This window comes from Pseudochaenichthys georgianus, chromosome 6 (genome assembly GCF_902827115.2).
Source record: "Pseudochaenichthys georgianus chromosome 6, fPseGeo1.2, whole genome shotgun sequence".
Lineage (NCBI taxonomy): Eukaryota > Metazoa > Chordata > Actinopteri > Perciformes > Channichthyidae > Pseudochaenichthys > Pseudochaenichthys georgianus.
In genome coordinates this window covers 30776793-30793293 of record NC_047508.1, presented here as the reverse complement: position 1 = coordinate 30793293, position 16501 = coordinate 30776793, and the positions used below count along the sequence as shown (strand labels likewise).

The 16501-nt window shown below is 40.8% G+C and overlaps 1 protein-coding gene across 6 annotated transcripts in view; it reads right to left on the bottom strand.

Moving 5' to 3' along the window:
- Positions 1-58: 58 nt before the first annotated feature.
- eps8l2 (EPS8 signaling adaptor L2) overlaps positions 59-16501 on the bottom strand; it is a 28859-nt gene continuing 12416 nt past the window's right edge. For 4 of the 6 annotated variants that reach the window (XM_034084951.2, XM_034084952.2, XM_034084950.2 and 1 more), the window contains 18 exons: positions 12845-12909; positions 10948-11109; positions 9203-9352; positions 8126-8205; positions 7733-7842; positions 7582-7652; positions 7359-7485; positions 6349-6437; positions 6187-6261; positions 5257-5405; positions 4887-5055; positions 4767-4801; positions 4565-4670; positions 4283-4402; positions 3215-3287; positions 2941-3112; positions 2065-2197; positions 59-927 (listed from right to left, as the gene is read on the bottom strand). In XM_034084951.2, the coding sequence (XP_033940842.1) occupies positions 850-927; positions 2065-2197; positions 2941-3112; positions 3215-3287; positions 4283-4402; positions 4565-4670; positions 4767-4801; positions 4887-5055; positions 5257-5405; positions 6187-6261; positions 6349-6437; positions 7359-7485; positions 7582-7652; positions 7733-7842; positions 8126-8205; positions 9203-9352; positions 10948-11109; positions 12845-12909 (1964 nt within the window). In that variant the 3' untranslated portion in view covers positions 59-849. Of the gene's footprint in view, positions 928-2064; positions 2198-2940; positions 3113-3214; positions 3288-4282; positions 4403-4564; positions 4671-4766; positions 4802-4886; positions 5056-5256; positions 5406-6186; positions 6262-6348; positions 6438-7358; positions 7486-7581; positions 7653-7732; positions 7843-8125; positions 8206-9202; positions 9353-10947; positions 11110-12844; positions 12910-15090; positions 15110-16501 lie in introns of those variants that run through there. The other 2 variants (XM_071203530.1, XM_034084953.2) reach the window with 2 other exon arrangements.

The window sequence follows — 16501 nt, the reverse complement described above, 5'->3', positions numbered from 1 at the left end:
TATTAATCCAGTGACAAACACATGAAATAAAGTAATTACAAAAAGATGAGACATCAAATATTTAACAAGATATTTTTTTATTGTACTGTTTTTTCAAACTGTCCCATTATATTTACAACCCCTTGAATGCATGGCCCAAATCTTCATTTAAGTATTATTATCAGAGCAACACACTTTCATGTTTTCCTTATTTTCCCTGTATGTGTTCAGCTTACACTGCAATATCATGCTGCTCCAAAACAACATAAATGACAGTATCTCACTGTTATGTAAAATAACGTCATGAATGAGTTTCTCTTGCCAGAATGTCTGAATTCTGATTAAAAACATTATTTCTATTAATACCTACAGCTAAACTGCAGTTAGTAAGCAGGATTGATGAGAATACTTCTGACATATAGTTTGCGATTTATTATAGTTGTAAACAGTAATATGAAAATAAATGGCTATATATCAGAAAAGGTGTCAAACATTCTGGCACAGGTTTAGTTATGCTATAGCTAAGATCTACTTATTTAAGTCATTCAGTAAACAGCTGCAATATTGACAATGAGTATACACATTGACCACACTACAAATATGCACGATACATGCATGGTGTGCTCACATGCTCCCACACACACCCTCTCACAACTTTACATGGATTCACATTCACCCTCTTTCATAACAACAACAATGAAAAAAGAAGCAACATAATTAGATAAGAAAACACTGGAATACATACATATTGGATGATACAAAATAAATATACAATTAAAAAATGTATACAACATTTCAGTATGTTCCACTGTAGGTGATCATTGACAAGAGCTTGATTGAAGAAGCTTCTGAAGAGGGGAAAGCGTCCGTTCAGTCTTTGCTGCAAGAGTTGATTCTCTCCTGCTGCCGCTTCATGACCTCCTGCAGCTCCGTGTCTCCTTTGCTCTTCTGCAAAGGAAGCGCAAGAAGACTCATTTTTATTTATTGTTTATGAATGTTTCTACTTTAGTATTATCCCAAACTGCGGTTTAAGGATTCCCCTATTACAAAGAGAGACAAAGGACCACAAGCTTCAAAATAAACAATCTAGTGCCTTTTTAAGAAATGCTCTGTTTAGACGTGAATCTAAACTTTTCTTATCTTGGTCTTTACAGCATTTTAAAACAAGGAAGTACACACAGTAAATGATCCCGTCTGCTTTTGAGGAGATTTGAGGATCACACTGGATAATTAACGGAAAGGTACTTAGAAAACTATATGTTTTGTGTTGATAATATAAAAAGACAACAATTCATTACATGGATAACAGATTGACTTAAAAGGTTATATTTAAAAAACAAAAGTTGGTAAAAGTGAATTGAAACGGTAAAGGTTAGAAAGAAAATTAGCATAATCCTAAAAAACGATTTTTATAAATACACGACAGGTACTCCTTATCGTGGGCCAATACTTTTAATAATGTTAGACTTTAAAATACCAAATATTTTTCTTTGTCAATATTGTTTTTGTCCCCTCCATATTACTCTAGAGCAGTGTGCTTTGACTTAGTCAGGACTCAGGACTCATTGCTTCACCCTGATTTGCTCTGTTTCTCCTGTGCGATCATTAAAACCACAGGTGATTGTTATTTGTTTACAGTTTAAGATCTGAAGTTGTCACTCTCATACATGAGTGTCTCACAAAGTGTGTATGTAATACTTGTGATATCTATTTACTGTATCATGTCATTTGACAATTTGATGTAATCGCGTTTTGTGAATTTATGAATCTGCATAACTGCGGATTATGATGTCATTATCCATGTGGGAAGCTGTTAAATTGTCAACGAATCCCACCTAGTCAGTTATGACCTGATTATAATACGAGGATGACTCCTAGCTGACACAAACTTGTATTAAAGTGACTTGTCTTAACATGCCCTGAAAGACATTGAAAGCTGAGACAGGAAGGTATTATTCAGATCTAACAAACACGTTTTACATTTGATACAAGTGAGTTTATATTTTGTTTTGGTCTAACCATAAAAGAAACAGCTTTGTCGTAACAGGAGCGTTAGCAGTTTGCGTGCATGTGTGTGTGACAAACCTCCAGCAATTCTTTCTGCACTGTGATCTGAGAGTTGACACGATTTCCTTCGTCTCCACACACCGCCTTCAGCTCCTCTTTGTTGAGGGAAAACAGCTGTGCTCCAGTCAGGATCCCCAAACATTCAATGGTCCTGTGGACAGTCAGGAATGTCATTATATATGAATGTAATGTAATTCTAAATGTATACATAGTTTCCAATAGTGAGTTGACCATCCAAAAAATATCCGTAATGGCATTTTTAAGACACAGATGTAAACAACAGCAACAATAATGCACTGATTCGCATTGGTGTCGGTTTAGCAAGCTGATGTTGCGCATAATGCCTCATTGGGGTTTTAAAGGATAAATTAAGCTGAGCCATCAGCAATGTTTTTTAAAATACATGTTCTTCCTAATTAATCCTGAAAGGAGGCATACATATCACATTTTAGTCAAAATAACCTTTTTTTTTTGTATTGGTGTATTGTATTGATGAAACCCTCTTTAATGGTCACACATGCAGAGCACACAGTGACATGTGTTCTCTCCTTTTAACCCATCCTAGTACCAGGAGTCTAGGAGCAGTGGGCAGCTATTGTACAGTGCCCGGGGAGCAATGGGAGGGAAGGGGGTTGTCCGGTGCCTTGCTCAAGGGCACCACGGAAGGGCAGGAGGTGAACTGGGACCTCTCCATATTTAGGTCTGGTCGGGGACTTGAACCGGCAACCCTACGGCTCACAGTTCAAGCCCCTACTGACTGAGACACTGCCGGCCTGATGGTAATTTTAGAGGAAAAATTCAGGACATCAACAACGTTTTTTTTAAAAACATGAAGGTATTTTAGAGGAAAGGTATTTGGATTTCCTGGATAGTTGAGCATCGGGGGTGACTTACGGTTTCGAGAAACCTTTTGCGCTGAGCCACGCGGTCACCTGCTCTACGGTTGAGTCAAGGTTGAGCGGTACATGGCTGCTGGTTGATCCCACCCCACGGTACTTTTTGACAGCCGGCTGGTTTTTGTTATGGATTTTCTCCAATAACTCACTTTGGACCTTCTGCATCTCTTCTGCAGAACAGAAAAAGGATGGTAGCAGACGTTAGAATCAAGCAACCATTACTCTTATCTGTTATTCTTGGATCTGACTTTGTGATATTTGTATTCACTCACTTTGATCAAAGGGTTTACCATGGTTGAAGCTGCTTCCAGGGCTCAGAGAACCAGGAGATGTCGTCCCGTAGCCCTAATGAACACACACAGAAAATATACAGTTCATGAGACAGCCACCGCAGCCACTATTATTCCAAAAACAGGTTCTTCTCTCTCGGTTGATACATTTTTGCCCTGAGGCCAAAAGAGAAAATATGTGTGTGAAAGAATTTGGCACCAGGAAGAGTAGCTGCATACAGTATGAGAAGGGCGTTGGTAAACCTGCATGCAGCGTGATGATTTGTCCTGTAAACAACAACCATTGCTTGTGCTGTATCTAGGCTTTTTACTCATCTGATCATTCTTTGAGATCTCTGTTATGTCTCTTTATTATGACTTATTCACTTCAAATGTGTTATCTGTTTGTGTCCTTATCATCCCTTTTACTTTTAACCCAGATGTTACACTTCCTAGCCGTGTCACGAATGAATAACAAGCAGTGATAAGAAACCTTGAACTCTCCTGCTCCCATCGCACAGAGGAAAACTGACAATTATAGTATAAGTATAATAATGTGAACTCAACTATTCACTCATTATACTTATTTTGTTAAAATAAATTGTTGTCTGTATTTACTTTTTGTTTATTCATTAATCTTCTTACTGATGCTTACTGTATTGCATTATTACCATGTGCTGTTGTTACACTACAAATGGCTCCACTCTCGGACAAAATAAAGGATGATCTAATATTATCTAATCTTAGCTCATTTGATCTAATCTTAGTTTATTTGATCTAATCTTGACAACACGTCTGAACTTTGTGTAGCTGAGATAAGGATGGTGAAAGTAAGTGAAAGGGATCATGTCCTGTTGCTGCATTTCATTCTATTACCTACATTTGTTTATGTGTAGCTGCAGGAAAGATTGCCTGTATGAACGCTTCAAAAAACACCACACAGCTACAAAATCCACTCATAAATGTCAAGCATGAATTTATAGTCATTATAAAAGTGGCCAAGTTGTACAGTATGGCTGTTCCTCTTATAATGTACTGTTATTGCACCACTTGTACACTACAACAGGTCACCTGGTTATAGGCGGCTTCTGAGTCCTCGATTTTCACAACTTCCAGGATGTTTGCCGGGACATAGCCTGCCTGACCGCTGCGATTTCGTAGTTTCCACCACTGTTTGTTATCCTCTATCACCTGCAAGACACATTTCACATCTCAATCCAGTCCATTCAAAACTTGAAAGCAAGTACTTAGAGCTGGAACTGACATTGTCATGCTTGAGGACTGGACATGTCAATTCATTCACAGCTGCATCAGCATTTTGTTTACATTTTGAACACATGTCTTTGTTTTTACCTCGAGGATTTCGTCCTGCAGCACCGACAGCTCGTTGGCATTCCGTGCTACAAAGTGGTAGTGAATTTTGGCATGTTTGCGGGTGGGGGGCGTCCCGTTGTATGACCTGTTAAGACACATTGTATCCTCTTGTTTAAGTTTGAACGGTTTATTGAAATGTGTGAAAGAGACAGCAAAATGTGTGAAGGACTTTATGACTTACCCATTTGACGAGTTTGAGGAATGAGTTCCATAATACTGTAAAAGCAGAGGAAATTGTTAAATTTTTCAGGGGTTAGGACCGGCAATGGTAGCCAACTCCACAGACAAACAAAACCCTTACATCCTCAGCTGAGTGTTTTTTGTAATCAGGGCTGGTTGGAGACCCCAGTGGCCCCCCAAGTCCTTCTGTCTCCCACGGGGCCATCCTGAAGTAGTCCGCTGGCGGCTCCCAGCCATTACGAAACTTTGGGTGATAAGGAGGAGCGCACTGCTCCCTGGGCCACTCCGCTCTGCAGGAAGAGGGACAGGAGGGTCATAAGGTGAACTTTAAGCTACACATCAACACCACAGAGCCATTAGTAATCATGCACCCAAGTGTCCTTGCTCCCAATGGTCAGGCCAGTGACGTCAGCGTGTGACTTTGTGTGTGCACGAGAGGCAAATTGTAAAGCACTTTGAATAAAAGTGTTATTTAAATACAATATGTTTACCTAGGTTTGGTCCATCCATCCCCCATTAGCTCAAAGACGGTCATCTCTTTGGGGGTGAGGTGTCCCCGCAGGAAGTCCACGGTTTCTTTGGAAAGGTGCGGGGAGATTACTGAACGCGCCAGTTCAGGACTTCCATAGCTCTGCAACACCTGTGGATGCATCCAGAAGTGTATTGAACAATCACATTAAGTGCTTTTCAACAATTTGGTGAGAAGGCAACTTAATAAGATATTCCAAAAATATATTTGTTTGCATTCAGAAGACACAAAAGTCATATATATTGGGTGTAAACAACAGCAGCAAACTAAATATTGAATGTTAACGCATCAAAAATATCTGCATCTTATTTACATTGCAAAACAATTTAAAACCGAATACACATGTATCCAAAGCTTCTGCATGTTGGGATCTATTGTTGAGGACAGCTAGAGATCGACTTTGAATGATACGGCTACGGCTTTATCTTGGTCTTATCCAGCAAATCCATGCTGTCCAGAGGTTACTGCACCATATCACCTGGCAGAGCCTAATGACAGCTCTGTGTTTCTATCCAGCAGTATCGAAGGTGTGGCCGTACACTGAGGCTTGGGAAACCGGCTTTATATAATTGTGGCTGCACCTAAATCAGAGCTGAAAGCTACGTTGCTCCAGTCCGGTGTGAGTTTAATAGAGCGACAGTGGGTGTGGTGCCAGAAAAAATGAAAACAATAGGAGGAATGTCTGATGACAACAATGCAAACACTAGACGGCTTTGATTCTGTGTATTTAATAAAGCTTCGTCAGATGTGCTTTCTGGCCCAGTCAACAAAGAGGTTATCTAATGAAATGAGTAACTTATTTATAGAGTAAAAAATAGCCTGTGTTTGAGATGATCGTCCTTATAAAACTGTTTGACATTAGACACTTTCTCCACAGATTTGCAGCTCTTACCAGCTCCAGAGGGCCGAAGAGGAAATGAACCAGCTCAGACGCACTTGGATTCTGTATGTGCTTCTTCAGTTTGGCCTGCAGGGGGCACAATGACAGAAAGAGTTGAAAAGAGAGAAAAACTGATGAACAAAGGTGGAGAGGTTAGGAGCTGTGATATCTCACCAAGAGGTTGAGGGCCAGCTTCAGTTTCTGCAGGCTATCAATAACCTCAGCTTCAGAGGGGGGCTTGGCTCGCAGGGTCAACATGCCCTCTGTAAACAAGCAGAGCAACAATGACCACACACAGACTCCAGAGTTACTGGCCCTCCATGCAGACTGGATGCAGGTTTCACTTTATGGCCAAGGTTTACATAAATGCTATTGTTTCATCTCTACTAAAGCTTGCAACTTTTTATTACGGTTAGTGGTACACTTATGGTTAGTTATAAACAGCTGAAAACTTCACCTTGACCAGAGAGTAGAAGAGAAAATGTGCTACATCAGGGTTTCTTATGACTCGAAAGGTCCCAAAATTCACATAATTCACAGAAACCAGAGACATATACCTCAAATATAAATTGTTCTTTTGAATTGTAATTTTAGGTGCATGCAAGTTCCTTATTACATAAATTATGATAAATCAGACCTAATAAGTTAAGTTTTAACTTACGTTTACATAAAAAAAATATTCTCTGTCTCGGTGGTCAGGGACAACACAAACCTGTGTTGTCTATTACCAAATGATGTGTAGAAACACAACACGTTGTGTATATGTGTGTGCGCCTCACCATGCACATGCAAAACAACACATCAATGTTTGGCGTCACATGTATGTTGAAATAAAGACACAGCATCACAGCACTGCCAGTTTTGGTGGTTAAATATTACTCAGCAATATGTTGTAAAAATACTTTGCACAGTTATAATTTGGGAGAACAGTCGATAATACACTTTCACTTCATAAGCATGTTGTTCCAATCTTTTGGAATTGGTAATATTTTTGACTTTGTTGGTCATAACCTCAGTTATGATTTTACTTTAAATAACTCCAAACTGGTCACTGCTACCACACACAAAAACATCATGGTCCTAGGCCGCAGGACACGAGAGGGCACAAATATGGTGACGTGAGCAATATGAACATATTGTCACTGCATTCCTGCCACCGCATGAAAGAAGAAAGGGCGACAGACCTGCTGGTCCTTTCTTCTTATTCTTCTTACTCTTGTTGCGGTGGTTGAGCTGAGAAAAGGCATCTTTTGCCTTTTGCAGCCGCGCCACAAAGATCTCTATGTCATCCAGGGAACAGTTGAGGATTTGCTGAGGGAGACAAACCCTGAGATTAAGTATGATTAACATAGCATTATGAGGCTGCGTAATGTACTGACCGGTGTCAGTGTGGATAAAAACTCTCACCACATCCTTCTCAATCAGCTGAGCCAGCTTTTCATGTGACTCCATGTCATTTTGTCCGGATGCTCGTTGATCTACATTCACACACAAAAGCTCATGTGAATGCAACTATTGAATAAAATGTGAGTATTTTAAGAACCTGTCCAATTCTTACGTTGTGTGTTTGAGGCTGCCACACGTCCCTTTGCAGCGGGTGAGGGGCCCTTAGGGGCCGAAGGGGGGAGGATGCTTTCTCTGTGATGCTTCATTTTCTCCTGGTTCACCCTAGAGGAAGAGGAGGAGGCATCGAGAGATTAAGTTAGCTAACTACTAATTAAAGGTCAGTGTTTGTGTGTGTGTGTGTGTGTGTGTGTGTGTGTGTGTGTGTGTGTGTGTGGGTGTGTGTGTGTGTGTGTGTGTGTGTGTGTGTGTGTGTGTGTGTGTGTGTGTGTGTGTGTGTGTGTGTGTGTGTGTGTGTGTGTGTGTGTGTGTGTGTGTGTGTGTGTGTGTGTGTGTGTGTGTGTGTGTGTGTGTGTGTGTGTGTGTGTGCCTGCACCACGGTTCTCACTTGAGAGTCTGAAGCCTCATTTTCTTTCCATGCTTGTTGTCTCCAATGGCACTGTCTATATCAGCATGAACCATCTCAGCCTGAAGAAAATGAGGAGAGACAGAGAGTCAAACTTTAAGAACATTTGTAGCTTCTAGGCCGGCAGCAGATTCCCTGACGCATGTAACCCACCTAGGCCTTAGAGATCAAATTACGAAATTTCAATATCAAATGAAATGCTAAACTTTCGAAGTCTAATATCTCAATGCAAACTATCAGTAAAATCCCCAGTAGCTTCATTCTACATTATTCAAAAAAGGAAACAATCATCATTTTGGTAATAGGCTGTACAAACCAGCCCTAACCCTATCTATGTGTATATGACTTGTGATGCACTTAATAATGCTTGCTCATAAAAAGTGTGAAATAATTACATTTAACTGACTACCATATAGTGTATTCACATAAAGCCAAAACCAAAATCAATACAATGTTTTATTCATTGCTTATAAAATGGGTAAGGTGCTCACTCATTTGACTTTTATATTTGTTTGTATTTAATATTTGAAAGTATTGTTGTAACAATGTGTATGTTCTGTGGTTTGGTCTGGTCACTCTTGCAAAAGGGATATTAAAGCCACTGAGACTTTTACCTAGTTTGATAGAGGATAGTAAAGCTAAGAACCGTTTTGATATTCATTTACTGAAACAGCGCAATATGTAATAAACCAAAGGTTGTTATATTCACTCTCGTCAGCGTTTATGAGCCTGATATAATGATCGACAGTCTCTTGTAAACTATTTATTTGAACTTACCAGTAGTGTTTTGAACTATAAAAAGGCATTGTCATTGCAGGAAGTTATAGTATTAAATCCTTTCAGGGATGGATCTTTCCTTGAGCAAATATAGTTTAACAAGTCTTGTAAAAATGTACAAGGACTCTAGCACACTGCCAGAAACTGCACTGAAATCTGACCTGGCGCTCCAACAACAGCAGCTTGGATTTACCACGACATCAAACACAAAGCCAGCCGATCATGCAGAAACGATAAAGGACGCAAACTGAGCCGAGGCCGCGGCATTAAACTCAGACTCACCTCCACCTCGTCACAGTGGAAGAAGTGGATGTCAGGTTTGTGCTGCTCCTTGTCCTGACACACCAGCAGCAGCACAGAGGGGTAACGTGTTTGATTCAGGACCGCCTGACTCATGTGGATGGTTGGGAGGGGGAAGTTCTCCAACTCTTCCTGCATCACAACATAAGAATGGTTAGAGAGGAAGAGGTGGAGCGGTGGAGGCAGAGAGAAAGCAAGATAACATCAGAATAGACAAAGTCATCCATAATGTAAAAACAAAACACTAAATAGTTTTGTAAAAGTGTTGAGAGATGAGAACATTCAAAGTACTATCAACTCTACTGTTACCTTTGGACAAAACTGTTTCCTCCTGCTTTAAGTCTTTATGCTAAGCTAAGCTAACTGCCTATTGGTTGTGGCTTTATATAAAGCAGGTTGTATCAATATCTAATTTAGCAAATAAGATCAGATCCATTCCTTTAAAGTGGACCTATCATGCTATATTTGAATAATATATTGTAGGGCCATACCTATATAAAACATGTCTGTAAAGTTTTTTTTTCAAAATGCCAAACAGATCATGCATTTTAACCATGCCTCATTTCGCTCTATTTGCTCTATTCCAGCCCTGTCTTCACAAGGGCTGATTCTGTGGCAAATGAGCTGCAGCTGACCACGCCCCCCTGCAAAGGAGGGGGGCGAGGCACGAGCGTCATGTTACCATGCTGTTACCATTCCACGCAACCTCTCATTCCCCTGATAGGTGGAGAGTTGCCCATATAGGCGGAGCACCCCGTTTCTGACGTCAGAACAATTTCAAATCTGTATCAGATCCGCTGCAGCCCCGTTTTTAGAGATTTGGGTATGGAGGAAAAGAGAGAGGGTTGTGTTTTCTGACACTTGGTGAGTTCCCTAACACACCGGGGAGTCGGGGACACATATTCATGTATAAAAGACGTACAAATGTGCATTTTGCATGATAGGTCCCCTTTAAATGTCATTCAATTAGTGAATCGACACAATCATAATATTGTCAGACCGTATGACAAATACATAGAAAAGGTTTACCATATTTAATTAAAACTTAAAGAGGCATCTGAGCAATTCAGTACTGTAAGGTTACAATATAGGGAGACTTGTAAGAGACAGATTTCAAAACGTTTTCGATGCACGAAAGGCAAATAAATCCTGACTTTAGCTCCAAAAAACACTGGATCAAAACATTTGCATAATGAAAATGTAGTTCAATACAATCCAGAAGAACATCAAAGCAATGCACAGTATTGAAATGGTTGCATGTAGGTCACTATCGGCATAGATTTTTAAAGCACAATATAACTCAACCATTAAAAAGTGGAGTAACACCTTTAGCCATAAACTTCAACATTGTATTTCAATATTTTTATGAATATAAATGTTAAGATGTACCTTTTTATGTATAATCAATGCTTATGAATGTTGTTTAGAGTGAATATGAACAAAACATGTTAAAGGTGGGGTAGGTAAGTTTGAGAAACCGGCTCGAGATATACTTTTTGTTATATTCCATGGAATGCTCTTAACATCCCGATAGCAATGAATATCTTAAGAGGCAGATTTTTTCCGGCTGTGTATTTTCAAATTCTAGCGCACTCGAGCTGGTTTCTCCAAAATTACCCACCTTTAAGTTATGTGTTCGCAAACACATGACTGTAAATGTGAATCTTATTACATGTGAACATATATTGCACTGATGTACTTAGTGTGTGGACAGAGTGAAGCAGTACCTGTGTGTCACAGTCCAGCAGCCGGACCGCCTTGTCAGTGACCTGCAGGAGCATCTCCTGGGTCCAGATTTTGTCTTTTGAGTCCAGAAAGTCTAGTTTCTTGACGGCATCGTCCACTGTGACGATGGACTCTGTCTTGTCCATAATGAACGTGGAAAGATGCTGATGAGGAAACAAAGAGTTGGTAAAGGAAAACGATTGGTTGTGAGGTGAATTAAAAAACAATGTCTCTCTAGAAAGTAGGACATGTGTGCTTTAGAAAATTGGATTGACAAAATGCACATTTAAATAATGCTTACGTTATAGTTTGATACTTTGGGAATATACATATTGCCTTTCTTGCAGAGAGTAAGATGAGAAAAATTAGCACAACCCGCTAGTTTAGCTTACTAAAAAGACTAAACACTATGGAAAACAGCTAGCTGCAAAACATCTTAAACTCACTCATTAGCTGTTGATTTAAGTAACACATATGTATCTTCTCTACTAAATCTCAGCAAGAAAGCAAATAAGGATAATATATTTCCCAAAATGCCAAACTATTTCATAAACTGTAGGCTGTATTTAGATCAGCCACCTCTAAAAATACTTGATTCTTCTCACAATGCCTTCAGCTGAAAGCGTTACTTGTGCATTTGCTGTTTTATCTGCTATACTTCTTTCGTATAACGTTAGATGTCCAACTCGGTGTCGTGTAGCCATGCCCGCATCTCTGGTCCTACGTCGAAGAGGCTGGCTGCTATACAATCTGCAATATTGGCATTTATATGGCTCTATGCTGCCAGCTTGGCTGTTATTTTGAGGATTAGCTGCCCATGTGTGATAATGGCAGGCCTCTAAAGAAATATAATTTGCACGGACACAGGACTAACGCTATCCATGACCCAACGCACATCTCTGCTCAGAGTCCTTATTGTTTTATTATCAAACCTTCCCGTACATGAGATGCAATCAAGACATTAACGACTGTGTCAGCTTTTATCTCTGGCCAAAAGAACAATAAACCATCACTTAGGTTAAGTGCTTTTTTCTTTTTATCTTGAGGTCCAATTACCCATTTTAAATTATAAATCTGTACAGTTGTAAACCTCAGGTAAAAGATTTTCTATCCTTTTTTTGTTTGTTGTCATTTGTGGGCAGTGTACAGTATGAAAGGAAACGTTGAGGGAGGAATGAAACTAAGATCTACAGCTGGATTCAGTTTAGAGACATAATGCGTATGAGGTTTAAAACTACTGGAATATCAGAAAGAGAACTACACTTTTTATCTAAGTTGCTCATTTATATACGTTAAAATTCACTATCAATTATTATTATTTAATATTACAGTCAATTATATGAAATAGTAAATCAAATGTAACTATATAGAATAATAGTACACTAGGAAAGGTGAAATTCAAATGAGATTTCCTATAGAAAAAAAAAGAATAAATATAAAGTGTGTTTAAGTGCCATTTACTTCCAGTTATAATAACATGGATTATATATGCAGTACATCAGCTTGAATACTTTATTCATCTATGTTTTGCTTTTTTCAAAACTATTTTGAAAAAAAACAGGAACGCTCAAAAATGCAACAAACAATTGAAGCTACAACGCTGATTAAATCAAAGATTTGTTTTCATTTCCAGACTCTCAAATGTGGAGAAATACAGCTTTTCTCAGTTTTTATGTCATATTCAACTAAATACACAAGTGAGTTTTAAGAGGACAAAATATGACATTTAAAGCTGCTCCATGGAAATGTTTTACCATTTTCCATCTTTTTTTTTATTTAATCAATTGGTGGATTTAGAAAAATACATCTGCAGATTGATCGATAATGAAATAATAATATTTTTCAGCCCTATACACATAACTTTAATCTTTAGATAAACACATAAGGAGCAGATCTTACCTCGACATGATACTGCGACGTCTCTTGCATTATATAATTGGAGTTGGAGTACTTTTTCCTCTGTTCTGTTGATAAGAAAACAAAGACATAAAAAGTCCGCCTGCGATATTACTGTCAATATAACTATGTAAACAGGTAACATTGACACTGACCTAAACTCCACATGTTGCACGTTTCAGCAGACCCAACAATAAAAATGAAGCTCTAATGTCGAACACACTGAAGAGACCCAGCAGGGCAATAAGGAAGTCATAAGAACACGTAATGCGTTTGTTTTCATGGTTCAACTGGAGACTCCCACTGACTCAATGACACTGTTATGTGAAATGATAATCACATAAGTATTGCATGTATAATAAGGTGATCATTTAGAGGATATTTTAAAGTGTATTTTACAAAAATGCAGTTAAAACAACAGCATATTTTATCTTCAATAAATGAATACCTATAGTATATATACTCCAAATATGAAAACCACCTGTGATACATTTTGTGTCCAAGATAAAATGAAAACACCTTTCTTAGGTTTTAATGAACACATCTCATATTAAAAAGGTTGACTTGATGTGCCCCTCTAACTTGTTTGTTAGCCAGGCTGGTATTAAATCTTGCTTTATCTGGGCACCAATTAGAGGCAGAGATTTACTGCAGGGTCAAAGACCAGTGATGTAACTTCTCGATAGCACCATGCTTCCTCAGTGCACTTCCTCGTCTGGGGCACAGAATTATAAATTGACATGCATAACCTTCAAGCTGGTACAAAAAGATATAATAGACAAGTTAGCCACAGGTGAGAGTGTCATAGTAATAGTGCTGCGTACCTGGACTCACATTCAGGTTCAGGTCCGGACTCAAGTCCAGAGGTTCAGGTGCAGGTCCGGACTTATAAGTCCGGACCTGAACCCATGGCTTGTGTCAAGTTGTGTGAGTAACTAAAGTGAACTTATTGTGAGCTAATTATCAACTCAAATTCAAACTCGTGAGGTTTATTGTGCTCCCTTCCAACTTGTGTCTACATTTCTCTACAAAGTACAAATGTAAAAAAAACACTTTTTGCCACTTAGTCTACAAATGACTTATGACAGCAGTGAACTACTACAAAGTTCAAACATTTATTTCATTTACCAAACAGTCCCTGAGCTGACTGAGCCTAAATCCCTAAAGCGTTGCTGAAAGGTAGAGTGTAGAGTAGACTATACGCATTACACTGTTACACACCTACTATACAGTATACACTGTAGTGACTGTACAGTCAGAGTGTACTGTACTGTCTGACAGTACACCATGTATTTTCTACAACTCTCCATGTGTACATTATACAGTACATACTACATACATAGTGATGTACATACACACTGTTAGAAATTAAAATCAATGTTGATATGGCGTAATTTTGAATTAAATACACTATTTAATTTAAATCAGTTTTATTCTGAAAACACCGAAAGTTCACACTATTAACTTAATACTTTTATTCTGAAAATTCTTCACTTCCGGTTAGCATTAGCATGTGGCGAAATGCTACGTTTTCAAACTGTGAATCGAAGGTGAAATGACATGTGATGTTGTACACTGAGCACACTGGGATTAGCACTCATTTATTGACACTGAATAACGTTTATCAGGGAATGTTTAAATAACAACAGACACCAGAATATACGTAAGTGCTAGTCTTTTTGCGAGTCCAAGTACCGGTTCCCGACGTTCCGGTTTTAACCGGACTTGAACCGAAACGTTTTACAAGTCCAGTACCGGTTCGGCGTACCGGTACGCAGCACTACATAGTAATCAGCATGGTGCATGTAATAAATTATTGTTAGTCAGTGCTACCAGTGTTCTCATTCATAATACTCCGTTCGATGTCTCACTATGGGATGCGCCTCAACGCGTATGCAAACAGAAGCATCAATCTCATTACCCCAATCCTGATTGGCTGGTGATCTTGACGTCTACGTCAGGGAATCCACCCACCCTTTAAGTAGCTTGCGCTAGCCTACGTCGCAGCGTCATTCAAACACCTCTTCTTGCTTCAGAGCACATCTCGAATATCAGTAGCCGGGCTAGCTTAACGGTCCACAGACTGAACCCAAGCTAACATTCGGTCGACGGGCGCTTGCCGGTTACTTTTTTGCTTTGCAGAAGAATTGAACAAATATTAACACACCAGTTAATATTGTAATCCGCCCCGCCGTTTTTTCTTTCGGAATAACGGTAAGGTTTGATTTTTTCTTCAAACAGTAACATACCTGTTGCTAGTTTATCCCTCCGCGCCGACACCACGGCGAGCGAGGACGGACTCTTCTCTCCCTCACACCAGAGGAGACGGAGATAAGAAAGATATTAACACACCAGTTAATATTTTTGGGGGAAAAAATCTACCCCCTCGTTTTTCCTTTCGGAATAACGATAAGGTTGGATTTCTTTTCTCGGTATCATACCTGTTACTAGCTTGTCCCTCCGCGCCGGCACCCCGGCAAACGAGGATGGACCCTTCTCTCCCTCACACCAGAGGAGTCGGAGGCTCGGCTCGGAGGCTGCGGGTTTAAGATCTCGAGCACGGACTCACACCAGGTCTGCTCGTCCTGCCTTGGGCTGGAACACGCCCAGGAAGCTATCGATACCCCCGGTTCGTGCGGGCATTGTGCCCGCTTCACCATCAAGAGCCTCTGCCGACGGCTAGCGCGCCAAGCTAGCCTGTCGGGACAGGACCCCTTCATGTCCGTTGACATGGTGGCGACCGCTGCGGAGATTGAGCCCCGCGCTGTGTCAGGCTGGGGCTCAACAACGGCGGTAGCCGCGGAATCGGAGCCCTGCGCCGTGTCAGGCTGGGGTTCCCAGCTGGACCTCACCGTGGTTCCAACCGCAGAGGATGTTCTACAGCTGGATTATATGGAGGAGGATGAAGAGGATGCCTCTGAGTTCTTCTTATCCGACTCGGATGAGCACGAAGATGACATCTTCGTTTCATCTGCCCAGGCTGCCAAGCCGGAGGCGATGTCCGCTCCCCCGGGCGAAAGCACACCAGCTTCGCCCTGCCTCAGTATGGACTTGCAGGCCGTGTGCCAATACGCTGCGTCCAGGCTGGACATCCCCTGACCTGAAGTGGCCAAGGAGACCTCCAGATCTCGCTATGAGGGGAAGAACTTTCCCCAAGCAGCGAGGATGAGGAAGCAGCTTCTCCCAGTCTTTCCAGAGATGCTGGACAAGGTGTCGGTCTCATCGAGAGACCGCCCTTTCAGCAACAAGGCCCCAATCCAGGGTGCCTCCTCTTTAGACTGTGACGGCATGGAGAAGCTCGGCATGGAGAAGCTCGGCCTGCTCCGCATGCCGCCCATGGAGCCGCTGGTGGCAACCCACCTCCAACCGCTGGCTTCGGCACCAAGCAGGAACCCCATGCTACCGGCAAAGGCAGACCGCTTCCAGTCAGCAATGACCGAACGAGCCTATAAAGCCGCAGCTTTGTCCGCCAGGGCTCTCAACGTCTCCTCGCTGCTGACCGCGGAGCTCTGCGAGGACATGACGGTCAAACCTGAGCCTGCCGTGTGGGACGAAATCGCAGCGATCACGGACATTTGTCTCTGTGTGCAGCGCTGTGCAGTCCAAGCCACGGGCAAAGCACTGGGGATAATGGTGGTACAGGAGAGAGCCAGGTGGCTT